At 35.6% G+C, this 20,489-nt stretch overlaps 2 protein-coding genes across 3 annotated transcripts in view; both read right to left on the reverse strand.

Annotated features, from left to right (window-relative positions):
• Positions 1-744: 744 nt before the first annotated feature.
• LOC109054829 (ubiquitin-conjugating enzyme E2 J2-like) lies at positions 745-6,103 on the reverse strand. 2 transcript variants are annotated; one of them, XM_042713572.1, is made up of 8 exons: positions 5,911-6,103; positions 5,297-5,427; positions 4,144-4,184; positions 3,947-4,049; positions 3,553-3,691; positions 2,456-2,536; positions 2,218-2,356; positions 745-2,130 (listed from the first exon to the last, which is right to left on the reverse strand). In XM_042713572.1, the coding sequence occupies exons 2-8, from the start codon at positions 5,425-5,427 to the stop codon at positions 2,072-2,074; spliced, it is 693 nt and encodes a 230-aa protein (XP_042569506.1). In that variant the 5' UTR covers positions 5,911-6,103; the 3' UTR covers positions 745-2,071. The 2 variants fall into 2 exon arrangements, with proteins under 2 accessions (XP_042569506.1, XP_018927621.1); XM_019072076.2 differs by having other exon boundaries at positions 745-2,356; positions 5,911-6,102.
• A 1,662-nt stretch (positions 6,104-7,765) lies between these two features.
• The window catches only part of LOC109054849 (arf-GAP with coiled-coil, ANK repeat and PH domain-containing protein 3-like), a 37,638-nt gene continuing 24,914 nt past the window's right edge, over positions 7,766-20,489 (reverse strand). Inside the window, exons 12-27 of the mRNA XM_042713985.1 lie at positions 18,897-19,012; positions 17,851-17,902; positions 17,307-17,407; positions 17,076-17,187; positions 16,380-16,555; positions 16,233-16,265; positions 15,025-15,094; positions 14,817-14,911; positions 14,515-14,732; positions 14,225-14,326; positions 13,262-13,354; positions 12,934-13,154; positions 12,667-12,776; positions 11,831-11,941; positions 11,486-11,547; positions 7,766-7,872 (exon numbers count right to left, since the gene is read on the reverse strand). Coding sequence (XP_042569919.1) covers positions 7,766-7,872; positions 11,486-11,547; positions 11,831-11,941; positions 12,667-12,776; positions 12,934-13,154; positions 13,262-13,354; positions 14,225-14,326; positions 14,515-14,732; positions 14,817-14,911; positions 15,025-15,094; positions 16,233-16,265; positions 16,380-16,555; positions 17,076-17,187; positions 17,307-17,407; positions 17,851-17,902; positions 18,897-19,012 — 1,779 coding nt within the window. The remainder of the gene's footprint in view (positions 7,873-11,485; positions 11,548-11,830; positions 11,942-12,666; positions 12,777-12,933; positions 13,155-13,261; positions 13,355-14,224; positions 14,327-14,514; positions 14,733-14,816; positions 14,912-15,024; positions 15,095-16,232; positions 16,266-16,379; positions 16,556-17,075; positions 17,188-17,306; positions 17,408-17,850; positions 17,903-18,896; positions 19,013-20,489) is intronic.

The following is a 20,489-nucleotide window of genomic DNA, read 5'->3' on the forward strand; positions in this document are numbered from 1 at the left end:
CTCATTTCTCCTGTTAGGCCTCATTGTTTTCCCTTTTTTTTTTTTTTTATAGAAATATCCCTCGGTAAAAACGTCGCTTTATTCGAGCCGACGAGTTTCCGGGTGTCTAATAATGTTAGACACAGCCTCACGCACAGTCGACAACATCGTTACACATTAATATTCTGCAAGGGCAGCGCACAGAATTATGACTGAGACCTGGAGAGGAATGTAGGACATTAAACCAACAGACGCTATTTCCGGGGTGTGAGATCGAGCGCCGATTGGCCGGGCGCGTGTCACGTGACGCATAAATCAGCGATCCAGCCGTGTAGCTGCGGCTGTTACAGTTTTCCGCATTTTGTGTTCATATGGTAAGGTTCTTCAAAAAAATAAAAATAAATTACAATGGTATAACCATGGTGTACAAATAAAATAACATACATTATAGTGCTTTTTCGTTCATATACACCCACAAGTGATGTCAGCAATAATTCTGAATATGGATAATTAGTATTTGCATGTGTATGCATGCGTCTAAAAGTTTTAGGGAATTTTTATAAAAAAATTTATTTTTTTTTTACATTTTAAGGGACTTGGGAGTGTTCAAATGCAATTTCATCTTAACGGCTGTGAAGGGCATGTCTATAAAGTGTATGAGATTAAGTGTTTTGTCTTTTAACTGAATTTGTTGACAGCTGACATTGCATCCCTGTCTTCTGTCAGAGGGCAAGAACTGGATTTGAATCACACACGAAGGACAGCTTTCTTTAACAGAATATTATTTATTCAAAATGTAAACACAACATGACTATCTCTGATAACACACCCCTCTGAAGGAAAGGATATCGATCAACATTGTTCATGGAGGTGCTGAAAAAAAGTATCACTGCTAGAATTCGGGACATCAGAACACTTGAATCGGGGAGACCAGAACATACTGGTACAAAGAGAGCCTTAATGCCCTACCAGTCTGAACGAGCAGCGATACGACCATTCTGACCCTGAAAGAGATGTTTTGCAGTGCATGTAGGTCTCCGCAAACTGGACTTAGACTTGCAAGTTTTGTTGTGAATTATTTGTGCAACTCAAAGTACTTGTCCTAATGAACACAACCAAAGATCTCACAGTACAACAGAAAAAAAGTATGAATTTAATGCATATTCGCCTGCCTATGTTTATAACAGAAATTTAATTGATTTCAATTTCTTAAGAATTATTGCATAAATCACAATCCTTGAAAAGGAAAGAAGTGCTGTGTATCAAGAAAGCCAAGTAGAGCTGACAATACTATATATTGCACACAAACAATTCATAGTGTTACATGGCCTGGAAAAAAAAAAATTCTTTTGGCTGACAGTGACCCCCTCTGAAAGAAAGTTAATGTACACTTGGAGCGTCTGCATCACAGACAAACAAAAGACAAATCATTTTACATCTCTTCTTTCCTGGCCTAACTGGTTGTTACGTTTGGGATAGCGCAAGCGAGCACAGATGCATTTAAGAACAAATTTCCATTGGTAAAGCATGTTTACAGTTGAGCCGCTTCCATCAAATAAAATAGTCAGTGATTTTCGTCACAGCAATAATTGGTGTGACACTTCAGAAATGTATTTTATTTTGATGTTTTTAAGGAATGATTGGGCTTTTTTCTGTTTTAATCTTAAAAACTCTGCGTCCTATATGCACAGATTCTAAAATCTTACAGATCAATGAGAAACGTGAAAAACAACAAACGCTGATTCAGGCCCTAAAAAAGCCCACTTGAATTAATTTCACAGTCATATGAAGTTGGCTTCTTCTGGGAATTGGGTAAGGTAGAAAATTAGCTTTTTTTTTATTATTTTTTTTTATTTCCTTGCATGTTTATAAAGCCATCATTTCCTAGACCTTGCCCTTTACGTGGCCGTTACACACAAGATCTGGTTGTCGCCACTATGGAGGAAATCACCAAGCTCTCAATTTCATTAACGGGACACTGCTTCATTTTATTTGGTTGTGAGAAAACCCTTTTGATTTCTCGCTCCCCATTTTGGTCGTGAGAACAGTACCAGCCTTTCGTCCCTCGGGTCGGCGTTTCTCATTGGGCGATTCATTCCTGCGCGATGCTCCGCAGAACGTACTTGACCGTGTAAGCGAAAGCAGCAAAACCTACGATGACGAACAAATTAGCAAGCGCTCCACCCAGGAGTCCATGATTACGGTTGACCTGCTGGAGGTCGGGCGGGTGGGCCGCACCGGGGGGCAGATGCCCGTTCAGGGGAAGGTGCCCGTTTTGCACATGGTGGGCTTCGCCGTCCGGCACCACGTCGGGAAGAGGCAGCGCATGTGAGCGGGACCTGAGCTCCTCCTGCATACGCTGCTTCTGCTGGATTTCCTGTTTAAAGGCGGGGGGATCAAGTGTTAATATATTAGTTATAAGAATGTGTTTACTGCTCACGCATTCATCTGTGAGGAAGTCTGGCACGGTACTTACTTCAACAACATCTGGAAAAAGTTCACAAAAGACTTTGTCCTTGATGTTGAAAGCAAGACTCTGGGAGGCCAACTGTCTTTTCTGCAGAGAACATATTAAACGCAAACACGGCATTAAAATGTATCCCCATGTATGTACTTTGCTCATTTTTATGCATAGAGCTTATTTCAAGAATTCTTCCATATTAAAATAAAATAGCTTCATCACATTTTTGAATAATGTCAAATATGACTTTTAAATATACAATTAATTTCTGATAGATCAGATCAAGTCCTGGCCCACAAAAACAAGTGACAAAAAAAGTTGTTAATATGTAAATAGATGTCAAAATGGCCACGCAGTGAATTTCTCCCTTTGTTGGTAACATTTTTCATGTTTTTTAAAAGAAATCTCTTATGCTCAAAGGCTGCATTTATAAGGTCAAAAAACTCATTAAAACAGTAATAATGTGAAATATATATACATTTTCTGTTTTCTTTCAGAATATAATTTATATGTTTATGCAATATATTCCTGAGATGCAAAGCTGAATTTTCAGCATCATTACTCCAGTTTTTAAGGTCACACGATCCTTCAAAAATAATTATAATATGCTGATTTTAGTTCTTTAATCTGCTTTATATTTTTATGGAATACATTTTTCCCTGGTATAAGAACAGCACTTATTAAAATAAAACAGCAGTGTACTTCATTATAAATCTAATCTAGGCCTATAGCTTTAGTATGGCTTTGCAATAACAAAGAAGCTCAGAAAATGTGAAGAATACACCCAATTACTGCAAATGTATATGAAAACATCTTCATATCATGTGCATAATTTATAGACACTTAGTATTTTATTTGGATTTAGTCAAAGGGTATTTAGAGCATTCATAGAGTATCTCATATAAAAAGCTTTGAGCGTTTTTATATGGTAAGAAAAAACATTTACACCCCCCTTTAAAATGAAAAAATAAAATAAAAATAATAATCTGTGATAATTTATTAACTTGGATCAATTATTCCTTTAAGGTTTTTTTTTAAATGGCACTGGTGTGTCTCTAGCAGTGAAATGCTTAAAGCATTTCACTGTGATCTGAAATCAGCGTGACACTCACTGTGAAGTCAGAGGTTTCGATACTGCCGAGAGTCGGGCCTTTTTCAACCATGAAGCTCAGGAGGCCGGTTAAGATGGTGGATACGGACCACGCCGGGTTCCACGTGTCAGGGTGAAAATCTGTGATGGAAAGACACAGCCTGAAAGAGGAAGAGAAAGCCACAAGTCATTATGAAGGAATTGTATTGTTCTTCAGACTTCTGAAGAAACGGATGTAGATGCTGATTCATCGATTCAGAGTTCCAAGCAAAAACTCACAGTACAGTAACAACTATGAAGCAGAACTGTATTAACAAGGACCTTTAGCTGTAACTATGCTCGAAATAACCAAGCCTACATACCTTAGTGATTAAATAAAGGTCTTTAAAAGAAAATAAAAGTCTGAGGCTGTGTACCTTGTATTACATTTAAATCTGCCGTTGGGTGTGATCATGTATATGCTTGGGGGTTTGAATGGGAATTCCCGTGGGAAAATGAGTTTGCCATGATAGTAGCCACCTATGAAATACAAAAGACAAGTTAAAATGAAGCAGAAAGTGCACAATTTGATAAAAGGAAGCACTAATGTGAAATTAAAGGAGTAGGAAATCACCTTCATATGGAGTTTTCTCAGGGCCACGTACTAGATAATGCCTGAAAGAGAAAGTATCTAATCGTATTAAGTCTTTCATGTAGATTACAATACGTGATAGAAGTCCTGTCTGATGTTTTTGAGAATTGAAAACTTTTTACATATAATATAAGCATATAGTGACCGTCAATGGGTAGTCAAGCTCTAAAAAGGAGTACTTCTTTAATTTCAGCCCAAATCCTCACATAAATTCTGCTTTAGAATACTTGGAATATATGACTATATATATATAGTCATATAGACCACTTTCACGGTGCTTTTGTGTTCTTTTGAGAGCTTGACAGCATTCACTTTCATTGAACAGAAGCAGAGCAAACATTCTGCTAAATACAATATAAATCATCATCTGCTAAATATATTATAAATCAGAAAACTGATTATAAATGGATAAAAAAATAATAATTAAAGATTAAGATGAAGCTCCAAACTTAAACCATGACAACAAACAGTAAATCATGTAAAATATAATAAAACATACACTGGAATAATTACGTTTTTAAAAGTTTTTGAAAGAAATCTTTAATGGATTTAAAAATAAAAATTTATACAAAAATATTCAAATATTCTGATTTGGTACTTTATTATTATCAACCAATAATTAGTGCTCAAATATAAATAATGGTTCTTATTATTATCAACAGTTCTTGTTTTGCTGCTTATTATTTTTGTGGAACCCAAGATACAGTCTTCAATAATAGAAAGTTCAAAAGAACAGTTGAAAACTGTTGAAATACAAATCTTCTGTTACATTATAAATGCCTTTATTGACACGTTTGGTTAATTTAATGTGTCCTTGCAGAATAAAAGTATTAATTTCTTACTTTAAATAAATACCTAAACAAATAAATAACACTGAAAATTAATCAGATTTAAAAATACTGAAAAGTTATTTTTAAATTGTAAAAAAAAATATATATATATTTTTTTTTAATGACTAATTGTACTGTATTTTTCTATTAAATCAATACGGCCTTGGTGAGCATAAGAGACTTCTTTCAAAAACATTAAAAAGTGTTAATTATTCCAAACTTTTTGACTGATAGTGTGTGTTTATGAGTGTGTCTATGTATATAACATATAATATAATAAATGTTTTGAAGGAAATCAAGTGTACCATTCCAAAATGTTGGAGGGCAGAGGTTCAGCACAGATGTACGGGACTGGATCTTTCTTGATGCGCAGGTAATCCTGTTTTAACCGCTGTGTCGCTGTGGTGGGGGCCCTCTTGTTTAAGTTGTTGCTCATCTGTGAAATCACATGCCACTCGCAGTTACACAACACAGTACAAACTTCCTAGTGCTCATGAATGAGACAACAGAAGAAGATTTACAAGTTTATACAAAGCCTGCGATACAGCACAACTACACAGATCATGATTGTTAACATTAATTGTTATGACTGTCAACAATTTAAACAACTGCCATTTAAATCAACATGGTGCCATATGTTTACTGCGCGATGAACACCTTAATAGTCTGCAGCTGTAGCCGAAATAAGACAATAACACTGACAAACGGGTGTAAATATGACTAAACAACAACGATATGAGTAAACAGGGCGCTCAAACGGAGACATAAGTATGTTTCAAAAACTAGTGAGCTGCCAATCAAGACATCTAAACGTTTAGTTTTACATGACGACAACAAAAGCTGTCTAGGTAGATTGTTTGCTAGGTTTTAAAACACAGCCTTGCACACTGAAAGGGGATTTTTAACGGTTCGGTCTCACCTCTTTCAGCGCCCTCCACGGGATCCACCACGGTCACGCTGGGATGATATATTGATATCCCTTTTATTTCAGAGTGAATACGCCCTCGATAAACTTTCAAAAATAACAAAAACGTAGCTCTTCGGCTAAGGTGAAATTGTCATCTATGCCCCATACCAATATGGCTGCCGCAAAACCAGGAAGTGATGAGGTAAAAGGGGAAATAAAAGTTCTGAAAAGCGCTCGGCTGCCTTTCAAAATAAAAGTCTTATATGCTCGGACCGACAAAACGGAGCGAGTTGGAATCACATGCAAAATTTAATGTGGATTTAGAATTATGCGTTGGATTTTTAAATAAAGAAATGTTTGAAATAAGAAAAGCATTTGTGCAGCATTGTACTAATAATACTTTCACAATAGGCTAATTACTACTATAACACTGACACTACATTTATACTATTTTTTATTTTGGTCTAAAGAACCGAGTCATCAGAGTCATTCTCTCGGGAATCAGACTACACTGCTCGACCTGTTTGTTAGAGTCACTATAAAGAACCGACTCATTATTTGTTCGGGAATCAGATTGCACTCGTCGTAATGTATGTTTATGATTTACAATAAAGAACCGACTCTTTAGAGTCATTCGTTTAAGATTCCGACTGTACTGTAAGGCCTGTTTTTTATGATTCACTTTAAGAACCGACTCACACAATTCATTCGTTCGTGAATCGGTTTACATGTCGAACTGTAGTTTATATTTTTTATTTCCCTATAAAGAAACAGTTCACAAGACTGATTCGTTCGTCAGGAATGGCTGAAATATCAAACTTAACTTCATGTGAACACCTGAATGTAAGGTAACTCTCAGTCCTTATTGTCCGTCAAATGACTTGTCCATCCTAATGGCCAAACTCACTTTGTTTTCAGCCAAAATAAATGAAATTGTGCGGGCAAAATAATTTTTTGAGACATTTAAAAATATCTAATAATTTACCTCCCTTACCTGATGCGTCACATGTGTAAATAACCCAAGTTATTATGCAGCAAAATTATTAATTTATATTTTTTTTCATCCCAAGAAAACCAGCAGATTTTTCTGAAATATATTTATTTCCCACAACAAAAGGTCCACACAATGTTTTTGCATTTTTAACAAAATACCATAATTTTATGATATATTATCAATTTGCATCTGAAAAGACAATATACTATATCTGTATTTGAATTTGCAATGATTTATAGTGGCTGTAAATATATAGACTACACCAGCATAGTCGATACAAAACAGTACATTCATCACTACAGCAAGACAAAATCACTGCAGATTCTCCAAAAACAGCTTCCCTTCATTTCAACTGATGTAAAAACAGAAACAATAATCAGCACCGGACACGTTTCATTATAGAGGATAATAATAGTGATGTTTGTAATAGTATTGAGATGAAATGTAAAATGAGAAAGCATTCATGCATGATTTTTTGATTATATGTTATAACAGTGAAACCAAATGTTTTGACATTTAGTGCTTAATTAAGTGCCTGTTACTGTCAATGGCTAAAATGAGGAGAAATGCAAATGAAGAAAATAAACACCAAACAGTGGGGATTAGACCGGCTTACCCCATAAAGATACAAAAATAGCATTAAAATCATTGCAAACATTCAAGACGACCATAATTATTGTTTAAAGTCCTTCACACTCATCTCCATCACACTTATGAGATCAGACAGTCAAAGTGTCTTCTGCTCCAGCTTGATTGGTGTCCAAAGTTTAAAAGAGTTGATCTGTCACACTCTACATTAAAAAAGAAAAACATATTATAAATATATATATATATATTACATTTATTTAACAGATGCCTATAGATATCATCTAACTACCTGAAGGAGTGACGGAAGTGAATACTCCTCCGTTTCAGCTTCTCAGGATTGTGGGATGCCATATGGGAAAACTCTCGGAAAATGTCCAGGTATGTGGTGTCGCCTAAAATGGGATCAAACACAGTTAATGTGACTGTACATGTAACTCCTGAAATGCAGCTGGAATTCGAATGGACGCTTTTGTATAATGTTGATGTAAACAGATGGGAAATATCTTGTGATAGAAGTTTTACTAATGCAAAAGCAGGTCTCTGAATGTTAAAGTATGGAGATCAATCTATCTAGAGATTTAGAGTTCGAATTTAAGGGACAGAAATAGCTCTATAAAGCAACCCTATGAAAATGAGCCTCCTTGTGCCGTGTAAGGTCTTTGTACTGTCTGGGTAACCATGGCAACAACTGAGACTTTGAAGGGGACAAAGAGTGGGTTTGAACACTTTACTAAACTGTGTTGATTTCTCATGCTTGATTTACAATGAGGAGCCTGTCCCTGTCTTCCCAGGATGGGTACTCATGCGTACTGACTAGTGTCTGAACAACAACCACTGAAAGAGAGATTCTAAATAAAGTTGAGTTCTGTCCCATTCCTGTTTAAATAGAAGTTCTATTGGATTTTATAAACTTAGAATGAAAGTCTAGGACAGCCTTTTTGTCAATGTTTTTTTAAAATGATATAATAATAATGTTAGTTAAATATTGAAGTTTTACAAAAAATATAAGTCATTAAAAAAATCATCGAGGATGCATTAAATAGTGAAGTTTTTCACAAAATATTAGGCAGCACATTAGTTGTCAACATTGATAATAATCAGAAATGTTTCTTGAGCAGCAAATCAGAATATTAGAATGATTTCTGAAGGATCATGTGACACTGAAAACTGGAGTAATGATGCTGAAAATTCAGCTTTGCATCACAGGAATGATTTACATTTTTAAATATATTCAAATAGAAAACAGCTATTTTAAATTGTAATATCATTTCATATTACTGATTTTTCAACTTTTTAATCAAGTAAATATTACCTTGTGTGAGCATAAGGAACTTTAAAAAAGTAAATAAAAAAAAATTGACCAACCCTCATACTTTTGAACAGTAGGGTTATATAACTTTAACTCTTATGTTCTGGGGTTTGATTCAGTCAGAGTACCTTTTAATTACAATTATTTAATTTCAAAATGAATACTGGTATTTTAAATGTAGAGTGTCAGAGTCACTAGGATCCCAAACACAAGAACAAAATTTGAGGGTTAAAAAAAAAAAAAAACTTACAGCAGCAAAATCAGTAAGTTTGTGAGTTAATGCAGATGGTTATATAATATCGCACACTAACTCAGCAAAGCACTACAGAGAAGAAAGAGGCAGGAGAAGAGAAGGCAAGCACGAGCAGTTAGTACTTCAGTCACGTTTCATTTATTGTCAGGATTCTTTTCTGTTTAGGAGGACAGATAAAAGGGCAGAAACAAAGAGCAAAAAGAGAAACAGAAGTTGCAGAGGTTCTAATTTACAGAAGAGTGCTCAGTTATACAATATTCAGACATATTGACACCGACATGAAAAGAAAAGCAGAAATATGAAAGCAAGCAATAAAAGAGGTTATGTGCTACAGCCACAATCAAGAACATATCTTGTCATACAGTATTTTTTTAAATATCGGTGTCACTTTGGCTGCATTGTTCACAAAATTTCATTTGTTTGTCACTTCGGGAGTAATACTCATTTGATATTCACAAAACAACATTTTTACGTCAAACAGAAAGTGCTACGATTTCACTGGCCAGAGAGAGACAGACGACGCACCAACCAATGAGCTTTCACCCCAAACATGTCAGGGGAAACTTTACAGTACTCTAGCCTGTTCACAAACTACAAACAACACATGTATAAATGAATTTTCTCTCAACAAGTGCTGTTTCTGTCTCTGGTCTATGGTTGGGATCTAGAGTATTTTTGACTCGAAGGAATAAATAGTGTTTATATGACATTACATTATGATGTCTTCCAATAGTTAAGACGTATATCAATTCATCCTTTATCCATAAGTTTAGTGTGACACTGAGACTGTATTAAAAGAGTTTATTTACACGCACAGATTCATGAAGGACAACAACCAAACAGACCAGAGCAACAGCAATCAATGCACTGAAGCTGACAGAAATTAACAAATAAAAATAAAACTACCGCATTATACATGAACATACACTACCATTTAGTTTTTGGGTCAGTATGATTGTTTTTAAAGAAATTAATACTTTTATTCAGCAAGGATGCATTAAATTGATCAAAAGTTTTATGTTATAAAAGATTTCTATTTCAAATAAATGCTGTTAATGCTTTGAACTTTGTATTTATCAAAAAACCCTGAAAAAATGCATCAAAAATAGAAACTGTTTACTATATTGATAATAATAAAAAATTACCAAATCAGCATATTAGAATGATTTCTGAAGGATCATGTGACACTGAAGACTGGAGTAATGGTGCTGAAAATACAGCTTTTGCATCACAGCAATAAATTACATTTGAAAATACATTAAAATAAAAAACAGTTATTTCACATTATTTTTACTGTATTTTTCATCGAATAAATGCAGCCTTGATGAGCATAAGCGACTTAAAATTACATAACCTTACTGATCCCAAACTTTTTGAATGGTAATTGTTGAATTTAACACCCTGTAATTAAACTTGAATTCGTTTTTTGGTGTCTGAACTGAAGTTTGGTGGTGAACGGTAAAATTAATAAAGTATATTATTTTACAAAAATACAATCGGTTACCACAGTACAAAAAAAAGAAAAAAATCATGTAGTATCATTTCACTATTGCTCTGGGCGGTACTCGAAAAAAGCATAAAAATCACGTTTTTGTGGCATTTTTTAAAACCAGTGGAGCTAAGAAAAAGTGCATAACAGTGGCCTATCAGTCAACAAAAAGTTCAGTTAGTAGATTAGACATTTTATACATTTATGACACATAATCACAGTTTTTGATCCCACTCTCCCTCATGCGTTTGCAAGCACAAAACACAGTTTTAAGCTCCCCATCCCTGTTGGGGAAAATGCCACTAGAAGAACACTGTTAGAATAGATGGACAGCTGCCTAACGTACTGTATAATACTGTTTGAAGTGTAAGTGAAGAGGATCAGCGTAGAAGCTAACGCTGAAGGTTAGATACACCAGTGAGGGCTCTGTAAGATCAGCGAGCGCGATAGTCTGTGTAATCGTTATTTGACCAGTACCACCACAATTACAGGTAACCTTTATTTTATAAAGAATGATACAAAAAATGAGTAGCATCACTGCTTATTAGGCCAAACTATGGTGGCCAGTCAATCATGTGACTAATCTGAAGTCTGCAGCATGTGAAGTGATCAAGCTAGGTAACCAGATCTGGGACATGGAAAACCAGACCTAACCAGTTTGAGAAAGATGGTCTACTAGGTTAAACTCGGCCCCATGTGCTGGAGGATTCACCTGATCAACCACCTAAACCAGCTAGCAACCATTTAAAACCACCTGAAGCGGGTTTAGCTGGAATTCCCAACAAGACTGGCCCATCTTTACAGATAAACACAAACACATATCAGTTCTTGGTGGGAATGATGGGAAAAAAGCTCTAGGCTAGGTTCTTTAGCACTCGGCTATGTTGAGACAGATAAACTCTTGTATGCATTTCTTATACTGCTGCTCTGTGGGACTGCTGCTAGAATATTGACCTGGCTGACCGAACGGACCCTCTGACTCGCGCATCTCCTCGTTCATACGTGCTAGACGTAACCTGTCGGGAGAGAAATAGAGAAAAGAAACAAAGAGAGGTTTGATTTGGAAGCAAACTTTGTACAATTGTTTATACACTACCATTCAAAAGTATGGGGTCAATAAGATTTGTAATGTTTTTGAAAGAAGTCTCTCATGAATTTTCATCCTTGCTGAATAAAAGGACTAATTTCTTTAATAAAATATACTCTTTCTGACTCCAAACCTTTGAACGGTAGTGTAAATACTGTCTGGGTAAAACTTGCAGAAGCAAATACACATGCATTGGAACTTTTTAAACTTACAGAGTAACTATGTCAGCGTTAGCGGCTTGAACCGCTATGCTCAGTGGGTCCTGGCCATCCTCATCACCATCGTTCTGGGACGCTCCTCGTTTCAGGAACAAACACACTTGACTGGAAACACAAGATAAAGAAAATGCAGTTGTAGAAAAGCTTCAATTTCATTTGAAAATTCAAGCATTGAATATTAAATAATTAGCTTGATGCAAAGCTGCATACGCAGTAACAGACCTGCTAAAATGCTACAACATCCGAGAACTTACAAATAAATACCAGAAGTAACACTGTGTTAACATGTTTTTTGGAAATTTTATCATGGTATTACCGTTTTTTTTTTTTTATTGGATATGCATCGTCATAACATGTTCGTTGGACATGAACCAATGTTAAACCATGGTATTCTTTCAAATGTCTTGGAGTACCTTGTAAATACCACAGTATATGAATATAGTAAATATTCAGTACTACAATATATAATAAAGGTATGACAAGTCCTCCTGGGAAGTTTGTATTTTATGGGTTGGGAGGTTGTTATTACAACATCAGGTGCATTCAAATAACTTTGGTTGGAGCAAGACAAACTACTATTTCTGCATAAACTATCAACTATATATTTTTAAAATCTATATATTCTTTTAAATCTATATTTTTCACTGGCACGGCCATAACTCAGAAACTCTGGTCTTAGAGAAAATCCAGAGTTTTCCACTCATAATTATGACTTTGTGGTGACATTCATGTCTGTTTAACTCATATGAAATCTTTTAGACATTCTAATGGACCAAAAAACAGCAAAAGGCATCTGTAAATCTGTGAAGAGTGTGTGAGCATGCACTCACCCAGTATGACCTAAATATGTGGCGTGATGCAGCGGGCCTCTTCCCCTGTGATCTCTTTGGTTGACATCTGCACCATTTTGGAGCAGAAACTCACAGGCTATCAAGGAACCCTGGATGTTGAAAACCAGAGGATTAGGGCTTTACAACCTCAAAACAGCATACGATTATTTAACATTCCATTGAAGTGAGCTGGAAGTTTACAGTCAATTCTTATCTAGGTTATTTTTAATATGTATATGTGCAATGCATGTTTTTGTAATGACTCACTCCAATCACAGCCTGAATAAGGGGGCTTTTCCCCTCATCCTCTTCATTCACTGAGCTGACGTCAGCTCCATGTGCCAGAGCTTCAGCCATGACGGGCAGATTTCGTGCCTGACAGGCCTTATAGAGTAATGCTCCGGGATCCAGTTCTCTCAAATCCTCTGGATCTGACGTCTCCGGCTCCAGTTCAGCCTCATTACTGGAGTCTTCAGACACCTCACACTCTGAACATTACAAAAACACATGTAACAAATGATCCATCTGCTTCAACAGTGAGTATAGAAAATTAACACTTGGTTAACACCATCAAGTCACACAGTGGTTTACTCACCCTCCTCTGTGACACTGTCCACCACAGACTCAAACACCAAGACGTCAGTGCTGCCATCAGTACTGCCACCTAACCCACTGTCACTGCTCAGACCTGCAGGACCAACGCAAGCCCACCGCGGGCACATTACACTCTAGAGCATCAATAACATCCAATGTGCACTGACGGCAAACATGACAAAACTATGTGTCACAGTTACACAACTATATTAAATTACACAAAAAAAAACTAAGCAAAAAATGGAAAAAAGGAAAAAAGGAAAGCGCAAAATAAAGCAAAAAACAAACAAAGACCAAAACAACACAAAAGAAACAAAAACAAAGCATAACACAAGGCAAAACAAGTAAACAACAAATCAAAGCAAAAAAAAACAAACAAACAAAAAACAAAACAGAACAGCAAAAGTAAATAAAAACAAACAAATGTGAACAAAAAAAAATCTAAGTAAAATGCAAGGTAAAACAAAGCAAAAAACAAAAACAAACAATAAATGTAAACAAAAACAAAGCAAATTAAAATAAAACAAACTCACAAAATTAAACAAATAGCAAAAGGCAAAACAAAAAAACTAAACCAAAACAAAATGCATAACAACGGTAAACAAAAACTATGCAAAATGCAAGGTACAACAAAACCCCAAACAAAAACAACAACAAAAGTAAACAAAAACAATGCAAAGCAAAACAAGAGAACAAAACACAAATCAACAAAAGTAAACAAAACCAAATCAAAGCAAAACACATCAACAAATGTTAACAAAAACAAATCAAAGCAAAACAACAAAAGCATAAAAAAAACAAAGCTAATTAAAACAAAATAAAACACACACACACACACACACGCACACACACACAAAACAACAAAAGAATATAAAAAACAAAGCAAAGCAAAACAATGCATGAAGCAAGCAATTAAATCAAATATGGAACCAAACATTTTTTTGGGTTAGAATATAATACTTACTGCGAGGCCCTGAACCAGTATCAAAATATGAAAAGAGGGTGTCCAGCTCATCCGGGCAAAAGAGGGATTCCCGTTTTAACTTTCTCTCCAGAGCAGCAGTTGCTGAAAGTTGAAGGAAAAAATAGGAAAATGTCACTTTTTAAAAAACTTGCAATTACATAATACCAATGGCAATTATGGCAATTCACATAATACCATGGTATTATCAGCATGGTAAAGTCCAAAAAACATGGTACGATCATTGTACTTTCTTGCATAGTAAAAACAACAACATCATTTTTATTGATTACCTGAGGAAAGGGTTGCAGGAGATGCACTGCCTGGCTCTAGTCTGTATTTGCGGTGTGTTTTGGGGACGTTTGTGGCGCTGTTATGTCTCCTGCATTTCCTGGAGTTCCATCGGCGCTCTGATTTTCTCCCGCCGTTGACCACAACTTCACTCGCCATCATCTTCTTCAGGAACTTCTTCTCCACATACTTCGCTTTGATCCAGGCCTCCTTTTCTTGCCTTAAAATCAAGGCAGCAATTAAACACTCAACATTCAGATGCACAGAAAAAGAGCCACTTGTATTTGTGTCCCTCATCACTCACCTGGAGCTGCTGGGTCCTGGTTTCTTCAGGCCCTGCTCTTCACAGCTGCCTTCATAGATGTGGTTGATGATACTGTTTCCTAGTTCACACATCAGCTGCATTGCAACAGAACACACAGCAGTTATTGTCAGAGCGTGTTTGCTCATGTCACAGTTAAAGGTCGTCCAAGAGAAATTAGGAGGAAAACAATCTGGCTATTTGAGCAGACCTTCAGTAACTCTGGTTCCCATGAGTCCAGGGTGAGAGAACGGACCTTTGAACAATGAACTCCCAAACTCCTGTGAAAACATTCAAAATCTTCAATCTTTAATTTAACAACACAACTCCAGTCAAATGTAAATTAGAAAGAACTGCCATCCACACGTTTCATTATCAATAAAAAAAATACAAATTTCAAATATATTTCTCTCATCTCTATCTGCAATCTTGAATGCTTGTCTCAGGGTTTTATTGGGGATTGTTTTCTCCACAAATTATATATGCAATGCTCACATAATGCAAAATTATAGTACACACAAAACAAAAAAAAAAAATAAAAAAACAACATCACAACCAAACCAACTGCAAAACAACTTAATTTAAATAACGACAATCATCATCACTATTGTTGTTTAGTAGACTTTGTGCAAAATTGTTTAAATATAACAGTTCAATAGTTAATATGATAAAACTAGTTAAACAACCACAACAACAATTATAATAATTTGAGTATATTATTATTATTATTATTATTATTATTAAAAATGTCATAAATGATGATGACTGTCGTTATTTTTCATTGTTATTAATAAATAACTTAGCAAAAATTAAATTGCATAATGATAATGATTGATGTTGTTTTTATAATGCTTATTAATTTTGCATAACTTCCATTAATATGATGATGAGGATGATGATGCTTATTATTCTTTCTTGTAGTCTAATGATTTTCTATTTATTGCATAAAAAAACTGAAATAAAACAATAATTAAAAAACATTTTTATATCTGTATCTGTTACTGGACTCAAATACACAAATAAAAAAGCAGTATACTTGAGAAAAGTTTCTGGTCTGAGCTGCTAAAGTTCTCCAAAGGCTTCAAACTCCCACCATCCACTAACAATTCAAGCAAGATGTTTCCACTCAAGCTAAGGAGAGCAGCACTGGGGCGGCTGACATCACTAGACAACATGCTTCCCTGAGAGGAAGTGTGCATTCTGCCCACTAGATCAGCACGTTTCCAGGCAACCGAGTCAGAACGGGCAAAGACTGTGTGATGGTGTGCCACATTGTCTCGTGTGAGCTCAGAGGGAGAGGTGTGGCGTCAGGAAGAGCATGAATATTCATAAGGTAGTCGAAGACACAATGGACTGCATAAACAGCCAGCATGTCTCATGTTTTGAAACAGATTGATTATGATCTCTTCTATGCCTTACCTGTGAATGCCGGAGCACTCGATGCAGAGCAGACTTAAAATGTGCAGGCGCAATGTGTTCCACGTGCCTGCTCACGGGCACAACTAAATCAGTATTCACAGACATTTGTTTTGTGGGGGGTGGGGGGGGGGTAGGGGGTATAATGGGGTATCCAGATTGATGCTGGCCCAGCGCGGCTCAGCCTGCCCACAGTCACAGCACTGCTGGTTTCCCGGCAGACACAGGATACGCTGCAGAATGCTCTCGCCCCTGCTGCTGCGCTCTCTGGGCTCATTTGCTGAGTCTATACTGCTGATGGAGGGCGAAGCAGTCCGGTCCAAACGCTGGAGACAGACACACAAAAGAGCACAGAGTTATTTGAGAGAAAATATAACAATATAACAGCTTTAAATCTCAGTAGCAAAAATTATAACAGGCTCAGGAAGTCTGAATAATTTATGTCAATCAGTTTTTCTGAACTGTGGTTTACAACCAACCAATAAATCTGTAAAGAAATACACTCTTTTTTAAGCCAGTTTTATTGAAAATCGTCAAATTCGTAATTTTTGAAGCTTTATTACACAGCCTTATTTGATAATAAATTAACTTTTTTAAAGTTACATTACATACATACAAATATATTTACAGTGATGCGACACCACATAAACAGTTGGGGGTTCGGTGCCCTGCTCAACCCCACCAGCATTTTGGTCACCTGTGTTGTGGTATTGCTGGCCCGAGACTCGAACCCACAACCTTAGGGTTAGGAGTCAAACTCTCTTACCACTAGGTCACGACTTTTTTAATTGATCAAACCAATGTTCATCCTATGTTATAGTGATTTAGCATGTTGACCGTACAAACCTCAATGTAATAATTGTCTGGACTCTCTCTGTACGCTGAGGCGATGCTAGCTTGAACCGCCAGGATCCAGGCCTGCCGGAGTTTCTCTGACTCTGCCTGTAGTATACAGCTCCTGCAGTATACATCCATACAACACAATTACTACCAGTTATGCAGCTCCAAAAGTCTTTAAGAGCAAAATTATCATCTAAAGTCTGAGCTTTACTGGACAGAAGCTGGTTAAGGACTCACTTGGTGGGTGACACGACTTCAAAACAGAACCTCCTCTCGATGTCTTCACAAGGTTTGACAGAACAGAGTCTCAAGTCCTCCACAACAACTGTCAGCGAATCCTGTGGAAGGTTAAGTCGCTTCAATAAGCCTGTAAATTTGCTGGCTTGAAGAAAGGTGCTCTAAATAAAGCCATTTCACTCTGAAATGCATCAAACAGCACTGCGTCACAGTAATTTAAACAGACTACCTGAGCAAGCACTTTGGCAGATGAAGCATTGATTTGTCAGGGAATGAGTTTGTTATCTTCAAAAAGACTGAGTGCTCTGGAGATATGCTGCCTGGCTAAACTACAACTACTGTATCTAACAGCTCAGTGACCCGCGAGGTGAAGATTCACCAGCATTGATCGTGAGCTGAAGAATCCTGCTGATACATGTCATTGACACAAACTCTCAAAGTACTGTATAATGAAGCTGCTCGTTAAAATCAAAGACAGAATACTTAAGCTGTCTAAACTGCTGTGACTTATGTGTCCACTTACTAAATGCTGATTTGAACTCACCTTGAGTTTCTTCTGATAAACCAGCTGGCTGTTCTGGATGGAAAACCACCGCCTGAAATAAACAAAGCAATACAAGGATATAAGAGACAAGGAATTAGTTATTAATTACTTATTTTTATAAATGTAATAACTAATCATTGGCATGCTGGGTTTCAAAATTTTAAATAATACATAATTTTACTATATAATGGTACATTTGTACTATAATGATTATCTACTGATATTTTTAATGGATATTGATAATGGGTATTTAATAGTGCATGGTCATTTCCACAATTTTTACTTTCATTACCTTTACTGTCATCAAAATCAAAGTTAATCTTAAATATATTTTAAATAATTCCATAACACAATTGTTTAATAAATAACAATTTAAATAAATAATATCAATAATAACAATAATAAAAAAACTATTTAAAAAGATATTTAATAGTTCATGCTCACTTTTATATTACTTTTACTGTCAGTAACTCATTCAAAATTATTCTTTAGAAACTGAATTTTAAATAATTCAATAACACAATTGTTTAATAAACAATAATTTAAATAAATAAAAACAATGACACATTATTTAAAAACACTGTTGATTGTAATCATGTCTCAAAATAGATTTTTTTTTTCATACCACACTTTAATGTTGTGATGCCTAAAATTCACTTGTAGAATTTAAAAATGACTAATTCTTACTTTTTAATATTTTTATTTTAATTTATTTAGACAGAATAACGTCAAATTTTAATATCTATAACACTAAAATAGTATCAGTATCAGGCTAGAATGTTTATGCAATATATCAGTGCATCCCAAAATAATTATGATTTTTTTCTTGCATATTTTTGCATCCCTAAAACCCAACCATGACCTAGTTGCATGCCTGATTAAAGCAAACCAGGCATATTCAGACTCATGATCAAGCGATATGGGATTTAGGAATGCAGATTAATTTCAACAAACAAGTTTAACTGATTAAAATACATTAAAAACATGATATATGTGTATATACTTATATTTGGTTCCACCTAGTCCTGCATATCTGCTTATCCTACCTGTTCCATGTTTTGAAGGCGTTACTGGCCCTTTTGAACAGATAGCCCTCCATCACCAATCCATTGGGCGCATCCACGTTAAACTCCAACTTTGGGTCGTCATACGCAAAGTCCTGAATGACAAAACAATAGTAGAGCTTTAGAACAAGAGATAAACATCAAGTGAAGGCCATATATATATGAAATAAGCTCAAACCACCAATGCAACAAAATACATTACATTCTGTCTGTGGTAATGCTTCCTTACTAAACAGGAGGGTGTAAGAGAAGCAGATGCTCAAATTCATGCACAACACTTTCTCTCTGTGCATCTACAACACACACTTAGAGTGACTCGCTAGATACAACGCTCTCAGATGTCCCACTAGAGACGATGACGCAAGCCGTTGCGTAAGCATGCGAACATATCCAAGCGATTACCAGCGATGAGCTTCACATATTTACACTCACCATTCACAGTAATGGCCCTCTTCCTGTTTTCACAGCACACTCAATGCTCTCAATTTTGTATCTGAGAGGTGAATCATCATAGGAGGTCCTTATGGCAACAACCTCCTCCGTTCAGGTCATTTATATTGATTATTGAGTGGAGGAATGATATGCTGTCAACTGGGCTAACACTTTAGCCATCACATGTGCTTAATGATATATCATTATAAACCCAGTGAGACATCGAAAGCACCAGGCGGAAGTGATTCCACGGGAAAGACTTTATTAAAAGTACAGCACTGAATTTGAAAGTTCAATGTCGAAAAAACAACTGAGATCGAGCAAAGAGCAAACTGAAAGGTCTTCTGATAAAAACACCCCCTAATGTCTCCTCTAGAATTTCACAACAGATCTCAACTGTCTCAAACTGTGCTCAGATTTACCAAATTACCAAAGTATGCAATTACAAAAATGAAAGATCTTAATATGAACTCATTAACTTTCAAATGCTAAATGACATAAACCACTGGCCAAAAGTTTTTGTCTCTTATGCTCACGAAGTCTGCTTAATCAAAAATACAGTAAAAACAGTAATATTTTGGAACCGTATTGCAATTTAAAATAACTGTAATATTATCACAATTTAAAATAACTGTTTTCTTGTTTAATATATTTTAAAATGTAATTTATTGCTGAAGTCTCAGCTGAAATCTACTCCAGTCTTCAGTGTCACATGATCCTTCAGAAATCATTCTAATATGCTGATTTGCTGCTGAAGAAACACTTCTTATTAATATCAATGTTGAAGACAGATGTGCTGCTTAATATTTTTGTGGAAATTGTGATACTCCAACATACAAAGATTTGGGGTAAGTAAGAAAATAAAAGGGGGAGAGAGAGAGATTAATATTTAGATTCAGCAATGACACATTAAATTGATAAAAAGTCATTTATGATATTACAATTTCTATTTCAAACAGATTTTGCTCATTTATCTTTCTATTTAATCAAAGAACCCTGAAAAATGCACCACAAAATTGGTTTCCACAAAAATATTATGCAGCAAAAACCATTATTAATAAACAATATTACTCTTTTACTGTTACCTCTTTGAAAAACTCTTATTATATGTCAACAATTGCCTCATTTGTATCTATTTCTAAG

Source organism: Cyprinus carpio, chromosome A23 (assembly GCF_018340385.1).
Source record: "Cyprinus carpio isolate SPL01 chromosome A23, ASM1834038v1, whole genome shotgun sequence".
NCBI lineage: Eukaryota > Metazoa > Chordata > Actinopteri > Cypriniformes > Cyprinidae > Cyprinus > Cyprinus carpio.

Bases quoted from the DNA above. Each gene is read 5' to 3' on its own strand.
- LOC109054829 (XM_019072076.2), bottom strand. From the start codon at position 5,427: ATGAGCAACAACTTAAACAAGAGGGCCCCCACCACAGCGACACAGCGG. The intron at 4,185-5,296 runs GTACACTTGATT...TTTCTCTTTCAG, and splicing joins CCCTCCAACATTTTGGAATG to GCATTATCTAGTACGTGGCC. The intron at 3,692-3,946 runs GTACACAGCCTC...TTCCTCTTTCAG, and splicing joins AGATTTAAATGTAATACAAG to GCTGTGTCTTTCCATCACAG.